This window comes from Eretmochelys imbricata, chromosome 9 (genome assembly GCF_965152235.1).
Source record: "Eretmochelys imbricata isolate rEreImb1 chromosome 9, rEreImb1.hap1, whole genome shotgun sequence".
Lineage (NCBI taxonomy): Eukaryota > Metazoa > Chordata > Testudines > Cheloniidae > Eretmochelys > Eretmochelys imbricata.
In genome coordinates this window covers 13485676-13499048 of record NC_135580.1, presented here as the reverse complement: position 1 = coordinate 13499048, position 13373 = coordinate 13485676, and the positions used below count along the sequence as shown (strand labels likewise).

The 13373-nt window shown below is 41.3% G+C and overlaps 1 protein-coding gene across 1 annotated transcript in view; it reads left to right on the top strand.

The window, feature by feature from the left end:
- NAALADL2 (N-acetylated alpha-linked acidic dipeptidase like 2) overlaps positions 1-13373 on the top strand; it is a 517216-nt gene that overhangs the window by 475124 nt on the left and 28719 nt on the right. The window contains exon 12 of the mRNA XM_077827191.1: positions 9363-9561. Within this exon, the coding sequence (XP_077683317.1) occupies positions 9363-9561 (199 nt within the window). The remainder of the gene's footprint in view (positions 1-9362; positions 9562-13373) is intronic.

Genomic DNA, 13373 nt, shown 5'->3' with positions numbered 1-13373 from the left:
GTGCAGGAGGGTGCTCTGAGGCTATGGCGGGGAGAGAGTACTCCCCCCAGCTCTCTCGCCCCACAGCAGCACCTGGGTTGGAGGTGAGAGGCGCCTCTCCCTGCTGCGGCAGCTCCAGGGTTGGGGCTGCAGACTAGGCACCCTTCCCCATGGCCCCAGCAGGTCCGGCCTGGGGCTGGCCACGCCTGGGTCCAGGCTGGGCTGCCCCGGCCACAGAAGGTCCAGGCCACAGCAGAGTTGGGGCCGGGAGAGGGGTTCCACAGCAGGTTTGGGGCCAGGCCCTGGGTGGGTTCCCTGAGTGCCTGCGTGGCACTAAATAGGCTGCTGCGATGCCACAGAGCTTACAGGGAACTTTTCCCTGGGCCCTTTAAAATCATATGGGCCCCTAGGCAATTGCCACCTTTGCCCACGCCCGTCAGCGGGCCTTTCTTGACACCTCCAGCTCCCCTTCCCCATCATCCAAGCTGTCTCCTTTGGTGCTCATAGATGTGCCAAATATGGCAAGCACTTGCCACGCGAGGCATGATCGTGATGCTGAGAAACATCCGTCCTTGCCATGAGACACCATCACCTTCCCTTAAGCCGTCCAAAGACACAATCTGCTGACATTCTGCCGTCAGTAAAGGTATTGTAGCAGAATGACAGTTCTGGTATAGTTCAGGTTAAAACCAGCTTTCTGTTTAAAGACGGACTCTTTTAAGTGCTGTAAAAGCCACATAGTTAATCATATTGCCTTGAAATGTGATGTGCATCATGGGGCTACAGGATTGTTAGTGATCCAAATTTGGGACCATTTCACCAAGTGGTTCCCAAGATACAGCTCTCTGGAAAACTACCTCTACATTGCATGACCTGGGTGATTGAGGTTATGTTATGGTCATTGAATCTGAGCACGAATCCAGCCCTGTGAGTTGAAATTCAACCCAGGGCAGAAGTCTGAAGTAAAAAAAGCAGGCATAGTTCCAGTGCCTCTATGAAAGGGACATTTTTGTTTGGGGGAAATGTAATCTGAGTACAGCAGCATATTCAGAAGGTGCTGAAACTATTTTTGAAAAGAAAATAACACATGGGAATGCTCACTGGGAGGGGAGAGGGGAGCAGGGATGCAAGAGAAGGTGGGAATGGGGGAGAAGGGTTTGTGTCTGCAGCTAGGAATGGGGTACAAGGGAGGTAGGTAAATGCAAATGGGTGGTAAGGGAGAGAAGAGTGGTCAGGAAAAGAGGTAGGGATTAGAGGCAGTGAAAGGAGAGAACACGGGAGGGGTTGGAGAACATGAGGAGTTGCAGAGGAAATTTGGGGGTTAGGAGTGCATAAATCAGCCCTGAATTCTCCCTCATGTCTGTGCTGGGATCTGACATTGTCCTACCTCTCTACAGTCCCTCTCCCTGCCTACTGTGTGTTGTGGGATGTGGGAGACCCTGCTCCCCTTGGAGAGTATGAGCTCCTGTCCCTGTCCTTCCATGCAAGCTGGGATCTGGGATGAGCGGGGGAAAGGAGGTAACATCTGAAATCCAGACAATGAATAGTTAAGATGCCTATCACCTGTGTGGTTGTTGGATCTTGGGATCGAACTGGTGGTCTGCCGCGAAGCGAGCTTCCGCCCGCCCTCTTCCTGGATCTCAACAGGAACTGTGTGGTGGGGAGAGCTGGCCAGCGTTTGTGGGAGGACCCCAGTTTGGAGGGGAGATGGACTGAGTGGACCTGACCCATGGCTGGAGAAGCCTGGGGCAAACAGCAGCAAATGGAGGTGGGTAGTGAGATTGAGAGGCCCACCTCAGTGTGCAGCTTGGGCTATATAACCAATGTAGCGTGCGGCCCTCCAGTAAACTGCAGCCTGTGATGTGTGTATGCAGCAGCATAGGGCAGGAGACAGAATGGAACAACTTCTTTCGTGTTGATGGTGTCTGTAGTACCAGTTAATGGCTTAATGGGATGAGAATGGAAAGGGGAGCTGGAAGTAGTGGGGGGCTACATGTTGCGGGGTGGAGAAGGAGAGACAGACACAGGTCTTCTTTCACACTTTGTTACTATAGCAGCCATGTAATAAAACTGTTAATGTTTTGGGATATAGAGCAGGGACGAGATTTCTCTCACCAGCCCTATTAGTAATCACACACTGTAAACATTTCAAGCATGACCATTATCCCCATTCCATTGTAGCAAAATATACAGGAAGGAGGAGTGGCACTGAGGAATCACATAGCAACCATGTGGTCTGGTGGAAAGACCACTGGACTGAGACTACTAGCTCTGCCACTGGCCTGCTGGGTGACATTGGGCAAGTCATTTCACCTCTGTGCCTCAGGTTTCCATCTGTGAAATGGGGATAATGTAAAGTTCTTTGAGGTTTATTGATGACTATATAAAAGCATTTAGAAGATTTATATTTAGAAGACTTATAGAGATGCTTTTCGAAGATTTTCTAAATGTGCAAAATCTTCTAAACATCAAGATAGTAATGTACCCTAACTGGTCCTGCAGACTCTAGCCAGTCACAGAACAAATCAGTTGTTTCTCACAAACATCCATGTCAAAAGGGCTTTTCTAATTGGTTGATTTGCTTGTGACCAGTCATGCTCTTCCAAGTGGTCCTGAAGAAATGTATTACTGTCAGAGGGCAGAAATGTAATTTTTAAATACTTAAACCTCCACCACTACCTTTTTATAAGGGCAGTTGGTTAAAGAGAAACATTATTGCACTCAATCCAGCTGTCTAGAATAAATATCTATCCATTGTCACCTATCTTTGAATAAAATCCACATACACCATGTGTAATGAAAGTCAGCTGTATAATTCAGTGATCAACAGAGTGCAGGCTCCCACGTCTCTTTCTGGTACCTGCATGTTTATTTATTTAACAACTTTAAATAACTAACTAGATGATTCATCATGATTCATACTGGAGTGTGCAGCACAAAGAATAGAAAATGTAGAATAATAAAGTGCCCTTGTTTTCCCTTAAGTGAAATAACACTTGTAATTTTTTTTTCTTTTCTCTAGGGTGATGTCACAAGATGTTTAAAATGATATTAGTTAACACATCCTTTTCTTCTGAATCATCTGTCCTTCCAGTTTCAGCCTCTGTGTTTATACATAACATAAATCACACTTCGTCCCATCAGTGAAGTCCACTATCTTAGGATAATATGATTTCTCATGCCCTTATAATTCCCTATGAGTTCAATATCTATAAATACTTAAGGTTTTATGAGAGACTATTAAATAAATTGTTTGTTTCATATAATGAGTGCAGTTTTAGTGTGTGATGCACACAGTATATATAGCTCATCATTTTATATGAAATGTAGTGGGTTTGAGGGCAAAATACTTATCACATTGTTTTAAAAAAAAAAAATTCCAGTGTAAGCATTCCCATGTTTTTATGTTAAAAGGGTGGTCTGCATGGCCTCATTTCCAGATATAGAATGAGGAACTATTCCCCTAAGCTCACACTCACTGTTGGAGAGGCTTGATTGATATGCACAAGCATTTGTATTATATTAAGAATGACAATTCTAAATATTGCATGCTGCTTGATATATAAACACTGCTGATGAAACTAAATGTGCAAGGATCATGCATTCATAGTCCATCTATTATGCATAGACTATGTAAGGATATCCTTAGCTAGACATGATGCTTCCATTGGGTTGTTCGATATCTTTCATTACTCGTATATGGTCCTTGCACTTTTGCTGATATGGGTAGGGGATTTTTATCATTCCTCTTTTGCTTGTGTTTTTACTGCTTCTCCTGGGTGCTCCAAGACGAGGCATGAAGATGGAGGGGCCATGGCTACCACTGCTGGCCGAGGATGGAGAGATGGACATTATGTAACATCTCTATTCACTGCTTGGAACTCAAGAAGGGATTTTTTGCCAGAATTCCCCCTAAAGTGGCTCTAAATGACATAATCTAGGCCTTATCATACACATTCTACAGAGACCTAAATATTTCAAAATTAAAAGGAACCAGTTCTAACCATAAATTTGCCTTGTCTTTCACTTTGTTGCTCTCAGTAGATATTTTTAAACTGTCAGGTGGATTTTGCAGGGTGCAATTTTATACTTACACACTATAACTGGGCCCTAATGAGATTGTTGAGCAGATTCAAGCATACGTTTATCCACACCAAAAATGGAGTTAGTTTGTTGATATCCAAAAAACCCAAACTTAATGTTCAGATCTAAGGGAAAAAAATACGATATTTTACTGGATGTCTGTAAATAGAGGAATAACACAGTGATTCTGTTAATCTGTTTCAAGAAATCACTAAAAACCAAATGCACCAAATTGTCTCACATCTTTTGCATTCAAAACAGCAGGAGATAGCGTCATGTAAATCTAGATCAAAGCATACATTTCTTTCCTTTTTCATTATGACACCAATAAGTTCTAGTTGGCTGCTGATTGCTTATTAACAGAAAGAGAAGGGTTCTGAGTAAAGTAAGAGATTTTATGAAGGTAAATAGTAGCATAAAGATTAAACTTCTGTTACTTTATAGATTTTGTGATTAGATTATTGTTTCTCTTACATTAAACTTCACAGTTTTATGAAAAGACTGCACTATCATTTGATTCTTTAGGATGGTTAATATTGTCTAACGTACTTTGAGACATATGAAGTGTGCCTGTATGGCAAACCGTTTAGAATCAGTCAAAATCTAGCACCTAACCTAAAACCTGCGCTGTTGGGACCCAACACAATCATAGAATCATAGAATATCAGGGTTGGAAGGGACCTCAGGACTAGACTGGTCATCTAGTCCAACCACCTGCTCAAAGCAGGACCAATCCCCAATTAAATCATCCCAGCCAGGGCTTTGTCAAGCCTGACCTTAAAAACTTCTAAGGAAGGAGATTCCACCACCTCCCTAGGTAACGCATTCCAGTGTTTCACCACCCTCCTAGTGAAAAAGTTTTTCCTAATATCCAACCTAAACCTCCCCCACTGCAACTTGAAACCATTACTCCTTGTCCTGTCATCTTCTACCACTGAGAATAGTCTAGAACCATCCTCTTTGGAACCACCTCTCAGGTAGTTGAAAGCAGCTATCAAATCCCCCCTCATTCTTCTCTTTTGCAGACTAAACAATCCCAGTTCCCTCAGCCTCTCCTCATAAGTCATGTGTTCCAGACCCCTAATCATTTTTGTTACCCTGCACTGGACTCTCTCCAATTTTTCCACATCCTTCTTGTAGTGTGGGGCCCAAAACTGGACACAGTACTCCAGATGAGGCCTCACCAATGTCGAATAGAGGGGAACAATCACGTCCCTCGATCTGCTGGCTATGCCCCTACTTATACACCCCAAAATGCCATTGGCCTTCTTGGCAACAAGGGCACACTGTTGACTCATATCCAGCTTCTCGTCCACTGTCACCCCTAGGTCCTTTTCCACAGAACTGCTGCCTAGCCATTTGGTCCTTCGTCTGCAGCGGTGCATTGAATTCTTCCGTTCTAAGTGCAGGACCCTGCACTTATCCTTGTTGAACCTCATCAGATTTCTTTTGGCCCAATCCTCCAATTTGTGTAGGTCCCTCTGTATCCTATCCCTATCTGCCACCGTATCTACCACTCCTCCTAGTTTAGTATCATCCACAAATTTGCTGAGCGTGCAATCCTCCAGATCATTTAGGAAGATATTGAACAAAACCGGCCCCAGGACCGACCCTTGGGGCACTCCACTTGATACCGGCTGCCATCTAGACATGGAGCCATTGATCACTACCCGTTAAGCCCGACAGTCTAGACAACTTACTACCCATCTTATAGTGCATTCATCCAGCCCATACTTCTTTAACTTGCTGACAAGAATACTGTGGGAGACCGTGTCAAAAGCTTTGCTAAAGTCAAGAAACAATACATCCGCTGCTTTCCCTTCATCCACAGAACCAGTAATCTCATCACAGAAGGCGATTAGATTAGTCAGGCATGACCTACCCTTGGTGAATCCATGCTGACTGTTCCTGATCACTTTCCTCTAGTGTAAGTGCTTCAGGATTGATTCCTTGAGGACCTGCTCCATGATTTTTCCGGGGACTGAGGTGAGGCTGACTGGCCTGTAGTTCCTAGGATCCTCCTTCTTCCCTTTTTTAAAGATGGGCACTGCATTAGCCTTTTTCCAGTCGTCCAGGACTTCCCCCGATCGCCATGAGTTTTCAAAGATAATGGGCAATGGCTCTGCAATCACAGCCGCCAACTCCTTTAGCACTCTCAGATGCAACGCATCCGGCCCCATGGACTTGTGCACGTCCAGCTTTTCTAAATAGTCCCTAACCACTTCTTTCTCCACAGAGGGCTGGCCACCTACTCCCCATGCTGTGTTGATAGAAAATAAGATAGAATAAGATAAAATAGAAGATAAGCTTTGATAAGTAAGAGCATTAATTTTTCATGTAATATTTTTCCAAAAATTTTCTGCTTCCTATGAGTACGTTTTATACCTTCAAATAATATTTGACTGAGTTGTCAACCTAATGTAATCAGTCACTAAACTTCACAGTTCTAATCCATAATTATGTCAATACAGTGGTACAGGATCACTGCCTATCATCCATCCTCATTAGGGAATAGCAAACAAGTTAAAAACAGTTAGAAGCAGCCCAACCTCTCCTTCCCCTATGCCCCAAAGAAATCTTATCCCAAACCAAATCTGACCCTAACCCACCCTCTCTCACTTTCCCCCCTCAAAGTGACTTCTGCCTGTGCTGAAATTCATATTGATACTTCAGCAAATGTGGCAACCTCTGCTACACCACCTGCGGTCTTCTCCACCATGATGATGCATTTTGGATGACTCCAGATTTGCACCAGATTTGAATGCAACAGCCAGAAGAGTGTGTGGGCGATCTGTAAGCTCCCCTCTCCCTTTGTAAAATATAATCAATAGCAAGTACTCTGTTCAGGGCAAGGAGACAGTGGGAAGTTCAGGGGGTCCTGCTGGATTCTTCAGCCTCACAATGTTATTTCTATGTCCACCCATCCATGTACCCAAAGAGGTTTTGGTGGTGTTAATGAATCAGTTCTGATATCTGTTTATATTTATTAACCAAGCAACTTTGGTACCTTTAACTTGTAATCTTGGGGTTGTGTATTCTTCTCTTTGGTGTTAATTATACATATCCATGAGCTAAAATCTTAGATCCAAAAATATTTGAAGATTGTACTTTCAGCTACTGATGGGCAAATTTCTAAAGCCCTGGAAGTTCTGTTTGGATCAAATTTAGCATTTAAAAATGTTGAGGTTTATTTGAATCACTAGTTTCATTTCCCATCATTAATAGGCCAGGGAGATCTTGCTCTTACCAGAACACTGTTGATTCTGTGAACCCTTACTGGGATCTGTGCACGCACTAAGAGGAGAGCATACCCTTCACCAGCACTTTAGGTGGGAATACACTCCACAACCCAGGAGACTCTCCAATTCATGCATCTCATTTTTTTCTCTCTTCTCTTTAAGTCAGGAACAATCTCAACTGAATCTGGGCTGTGCATTGGTATAAGCTCTCATTTGTTCAATTTCTCCATCGGTTGCAAATATCAGGCCAGGTTATCTTTCACTGTGGTGTTAATAATTTTGAAAACACTGAGGTAATTGGAGTATAACACTTAAATGTCCCTTTAAGTGTTAACAGCATCTGCATTTACTTACAGTTTAACTGTAGAGGAATCATTTCAAACCCCTTCTACAAATGTGATTAACCTTTAAGAAGTTGTAGCCCAATCTATAGTTTATTAATTATATTTATTTATTGATTACTTAAGAATTCCCAGTTATCACTTTGAGGGTTGACAGGTTCTTGTCCCAAGATCAGGCCCAGTATTATTAAAATTAATATATATATTGGGAACCCTGATGTGCACAGCTGCAACACTCACATTATAGGAAACCTTCTATAGTTATAATAATTTATTAGATTTCAGAGTAACAGCCGTGTTAGTCTGTATTCGCAAAAAGAAAAGGAGTACTTGTGGCACCTTAGAGACTAACCAATTTATTTGAGCATGAGCTTTCGTGAGCTACAGCTCACGATGAAGTGAGCTGTAGCTCACGAAAGCTCATGCTCAAATAAATTGGTTAGTCTCTAAGGTGCCACAAGTACGCCTTTTCTTTTTGCGAATAATTTATTAATACATTTAGCAAAGTCAAAAACACTCTAATTCAGTACATAGAGATAATACAGAAAGTACATCTGAACATCTGCACTCACACCATCCCCTGCAGAACAACCCAAAATGTTAGCCATTATCTTCCTCATCATCACCACCAGTGGCCATCATTCTGGCACCTCTCAAGGGCCACATCTCTCTTTCTCCCCAACAACACACAGCCTGGGACACAGCTTTCATAATATGTTATACTGATGCCACCATGTCTAGTGCCAGTAGGGGTTTCTCTCCTCTTCCTTATTTGTATTTCCTCACCCTATTAATGTTGGGATGTCCTTCTATAGGTTAGTATATTCATGATCTCAACTTGTTATCATATATGTCAATTTGTTGCCATGGCACTCTTGTGGTTGGATGTTCTTTCCAAAACTTTCCAAAAGGTGGTGTTAGCTCAGGTGTCTGTCATTGGCTGGTGTCATTATGGACAAAACTCCCCCTCGCACTCTGTTCCTCAAACTTAGGGGTTAAGGTTGGGCCATTTATCTGTGCCAAAGTTTATAGGCCTCAAGCGTTATGCTAATTGCTGAAGCTAATGTCTTACAGGATACAGGCCTATAGGTTTCTTGCATAACTGCTGGATATAATAAAGGCAAGATAGCCTTAAGGGCTACAGAGTTTCAGTATGCTTAGTATTCTAAGATGAGAGATGGAATTCAAGTAAATTTCTTGCTCTGGTGTGTATGATTTTATGCTTTTTATGAGGGAGAAAAGGGTGAAAGGGCAGGAGCTGGTGCTTATATACTATAGGGATAGGTTTTCAGATGCAGTAGACTAATACATACATATTGAAGAGAGAGAATCTGTGGCATGAGAAGCAGTATCTAACAGCACTGGATCCATACTGTCTCAGAAAGAAGCTTTCCAGCTACTGATATTTAACCATCACTTCTTGCAGAACTAAGTTTTCATTGCAGGGTTCCCATCCAAATACTGGCCAGGTCTGACTCTTCTTAGCTTGTAAGATTTTTAAGATATCACTGCACAAGTTGGTACTGCTGGAGAAATTACTGTACGTGTGAAATAGATTATAGACTCCATTGACCCATGGTTTAACTCCATCAGGGATGCCTTTGTTCCAGCCTAAGACAACTTGGCCATTTTTAAAAAGTATAGGTTATTTTATTAACAGCAATAAATTATTGCCTTTTGAATAATTTACAGACCTGTATCTTTCTGTTATCATTACTAGGTGACCAACTAGACATTCGTCAGTTGCTGGCAGTGGCTTCAAGACTGAGGGACAGTGCAGAATTATTCCAGTCAGATGAGATGCGTCCAGCTAATGACCCCAAGGAGAGAGCTCCTATCCGAGTGCGAATGCTTAATGATGTTCTCCAAGGTCTGGAGCAAAACTTCTTAGTTCAACAAGCTCCTCCAGGGTTTTACAGGTAGGATGTTCAGTATGTTCTCCATTCATTTATTCCAACTAAAATAATAATCTCACATTGCTTAGCTTTCAAAACTGTCATACCTCTTTTAAAAGTCTCAGTGAGAATCCAAGATAAAAGCTAAATTAGAAAAAAAATCCTTACAGCAAAAAATGTAAATTCATACCAGTGCAGGAGGTGATTAGAGTGCATCTTTGTAACATTTCTGACATGATATCACTGCTAACAAGATGTTCTGTGCTATAGGAACTCAAGCAGCATGACAGATATTTATGTTAGATGGTACAGTAAGCTTTCAAAAGAAAAAATATTTTGAAATCGAATGGTATTTGACATGCTTCTCAATGTTTTATTAAAAACTTTACAAAAAAATTTAAACAGTGATTTACAGAATATTAAGCAAAGTGATATATATAAAATCTGTACTTGTGTGCTAATTTATCTTTCCTTGTCTAGGTACTTTCAATAGGACAAAGATAGTACCTTGGTCTGAATGGTAGGGCTTTAGTCAGCCATCTTCCATAACTTCCCCCTCATAGTAACTAGCATTTTGGAGTTTTGGGGGCATTTAGTTTATCTCCCCCTTACCTGAATTGTTCCCTATTGAATATTAAAGTGCTTTGTCCAGACTAGTTTTAAATGGCTCAAGCAGTCCACTTTTCATCTTCTAGAGAAGAAAGAATGAGCCTTCCTCACTTCTGCTTCCAGAGTTGACTTGGTAGTTGGAGAAATTTGTACTCCTTGTTAGTTTAAAAAAATGTGTTTGGTTAAAGGCAACCATTTGACTGTTTCCATCATACTATTTTAAAATAGTTCTAAGCAACTTTCCAGACCCAAATGTTTAGGATTTAAGTCCTGCTCAGTAGTGATCATGTTGTTTTATGGTTTTCTCAAAACGAAATAGATGGGAAATGTTTTTCTTTTTCTGTCTTCCTCCCTTTAATTGCTCCAAGATGAGCATTGGTTTGGGTCCTCCAGGGAAGATTTGGAGGAGAGTCGAAAGCTTGGTACTTAAGAAGAGGGAGATTATTCCAGGCATTGAGGATGGTATGAAACAGGTGCAACCATATAAGAAAAGTAGATTGTGGGGGGAGCCTAGAATGCAAATGAATCAGTCCTATAGCTATAATGAAGGTGATATTAACAGAAGAGTAAAATTTGTGGTGGGACCAATCAATGTCATTCTCACAGTAGTTGAGCTTGTGGCATGAAGGAAGATGTTCACCAAAGAACGACTGGTAGACCATATTCAGCCGTACTCAGTGGCTGCTCTGAGCTGCTCTGACATCACAAAGCAGTCATATCCTTGGCTTTATAAACCCCTTCAAATGGGTGACTGTATTTGCATCACAAGAGCACTCTGGTGCATCTGTCCCAATATAAATGTGTACTTTTTATTAATTTTTTAAAAATAGGAAATGTCTAAACTCTGGATAGTGAGAAACACTTCCATTGGGTCATATTATGTTCTCCTTATTTTCATATCCTTGCAGTGTTTATCATCTTTTGTTCCTTGATAAGATGTAATTGCTCTGTATGGAAGTAAAATGTAAATTTAACTTTTCACCATCCTCCAATCTACAGAAATTGATCGAAGAAGTACTCCTGCCTTCCTAAGTAGAGAGCAATTCACAATAGGGTGGAGATCACACAATCATAGAAATGTAGAGCTGGAAGGGACCTCAAGAGCTTATCTTGTCCAGCCTCCTGCACTGAGGCAGGACTAGATATACCTAGACCGTCCTTGACAGGTGTTTGTCCAACTAGTTCTTAAAAATTTCCAATTACAGTGATTCACAACCTCCCTTGGAAGTCTATAGCGGTGCTTAATTAAAAGTTTTTTTTTCTAATATCTAACTTAAATCTCCCTTGCTGCAGGTTAAGCCTATTGCTTCTTGTCCTACCTCCAATGGCCCTGGAGAAGAATTGATCACCATCCTCTTTATAATAGCCCTTAACATATTTGAAGACTTATCAGGTCCCCCATCAGTCTTTTCTTCTCTAAGTTAAACATGCCCAGTTTTTAACCTTTCCTCATAGGTCAGGTTTTCTAAAACTTTTGTAATTTTTGTTGCTCTCCTCTGGACTCTCTCCAATTTGTCCACATCTTTCTGAAAGTATGGCACGCAGAACTGACACAGTATTCTGACTTAGACCTCTCTACTTGGTACTGGTGTGGAACAATAACTTTCCATGTCTTACATTACACTTCTATTAATACACCCCAGAATGATATTAGCCTTTTTTGCAACTGCATCACATTGTTGATTTATATTCAATTTGTGATCCATTATAACCGCCAGGTCCTTTTCTCCAGTACTGCTGCCTTGCCAGTTATTCTCTATTTTGTAGGCATTTGATTTTTTTTCTACCTTAGTGTAGTACTTTGTACTTGTCTCTATTGAATTTCATTTTGTTGATTTCAGACCAGTTCTCCAATTTGTCAAGGTTTTTTGAATTCTATTCCTGTCCTCCAAAGTGCTTGCAACTCCTCCCAGCATCATGTCATCTGCAGATTTTATAAGCATAATCTCTACTCCATTATCCAGATCACTGATGGAAATATTGACTAGTACTGGACCCAGGACAGACCCCCATTTGATACACCTTGGAAACTAAGCAAATGTGATCCAGGGCCACTAAGAAACAATAACATGGAATCCAACAATGCTATTTGACGAAGACTCTTGTCAAACCATTTTAAAGGGAGGTGTCTTACACAACAGGCCTGATTCTCATTCACACTAAGTAAATAGTACATTTCATGTGCGTGTCCTTTCAAGCCCCCGTACATAGCCAGGGCAGTATAAAGGAGACTTATGCCTATACTGCAGCTTTAAGTGTAATGTCCAGCTCAGTTAGACATACACAAGCTAGTTTTGATTGAGATAGTGAGCTAAAAATAGCAGTGTAACTATAGTGGTGTGGGATAGCCACCCATGTACAATCCCATCTGATACCATAGGTATACACTCGGGCAGCCAGCCTGCACCACCGTGGCTGCACTGTTTATAGCACACTAGCACTGTGAAAGCTAGCATGTACGTGCATTTTAAATTGATCCTCCAGCTTTAGATGTACCCTTAGTGTAAACGAGACTCAGGCAGTACAACTAGAAATCTGATTTGCTTGTTTGTTTGTTTGTTTTAAGAATAACAAGATGCACCATAGCTTCCTTTTGGGAGGGAAATGTTAATCCACTGATGCAACTTTATTTGCAGTATTTTTAACGATTTCTGGGGGGGGGGGGGGGATTCTTTATTTAAAGAATTAAGTGCTGGTGTAATAATGTATAAATGGCCTGCAAAATTTGTCTTAAAGCTGAAGCTATAGCTGGGTTATACAATAGGAACACTAAAAAGTATTTGAAACGAGTGACCTTTATTTTATTGCTGTCATAACTTTAAAACTCACCAGATGAATTTCTTTTTTGTAATTTGGTAAAGAAAACAACAACAACAAAAATCAATCCCACAGCTGAGACCTTGTGTGCTGTGTTTCATCCCAGTGCGAAGATTGATGGGCAAGTTATAACCCTCTGAAATAGTGGTTTATAATGGCAACGCTGGCAGACCTTTAACTATGGCAGCGCAAGCAGTGCCACAATAAATACTGTACTTCATCTGTGAACAGAAATTTAGGATGCAGTTTGCAGCCTTGACCTTCAGGCTCCAACTGTGTTTAGATCATTAAGATTCCATAAATACTGTAATTTACTGTCTTTTGAAGGAAGAATGTGTGTGCACAATAAAGCACATATTCTTCATGAAAAAATGATTTCTTCCTGTATAGTCATTTGGACTCATATTCTC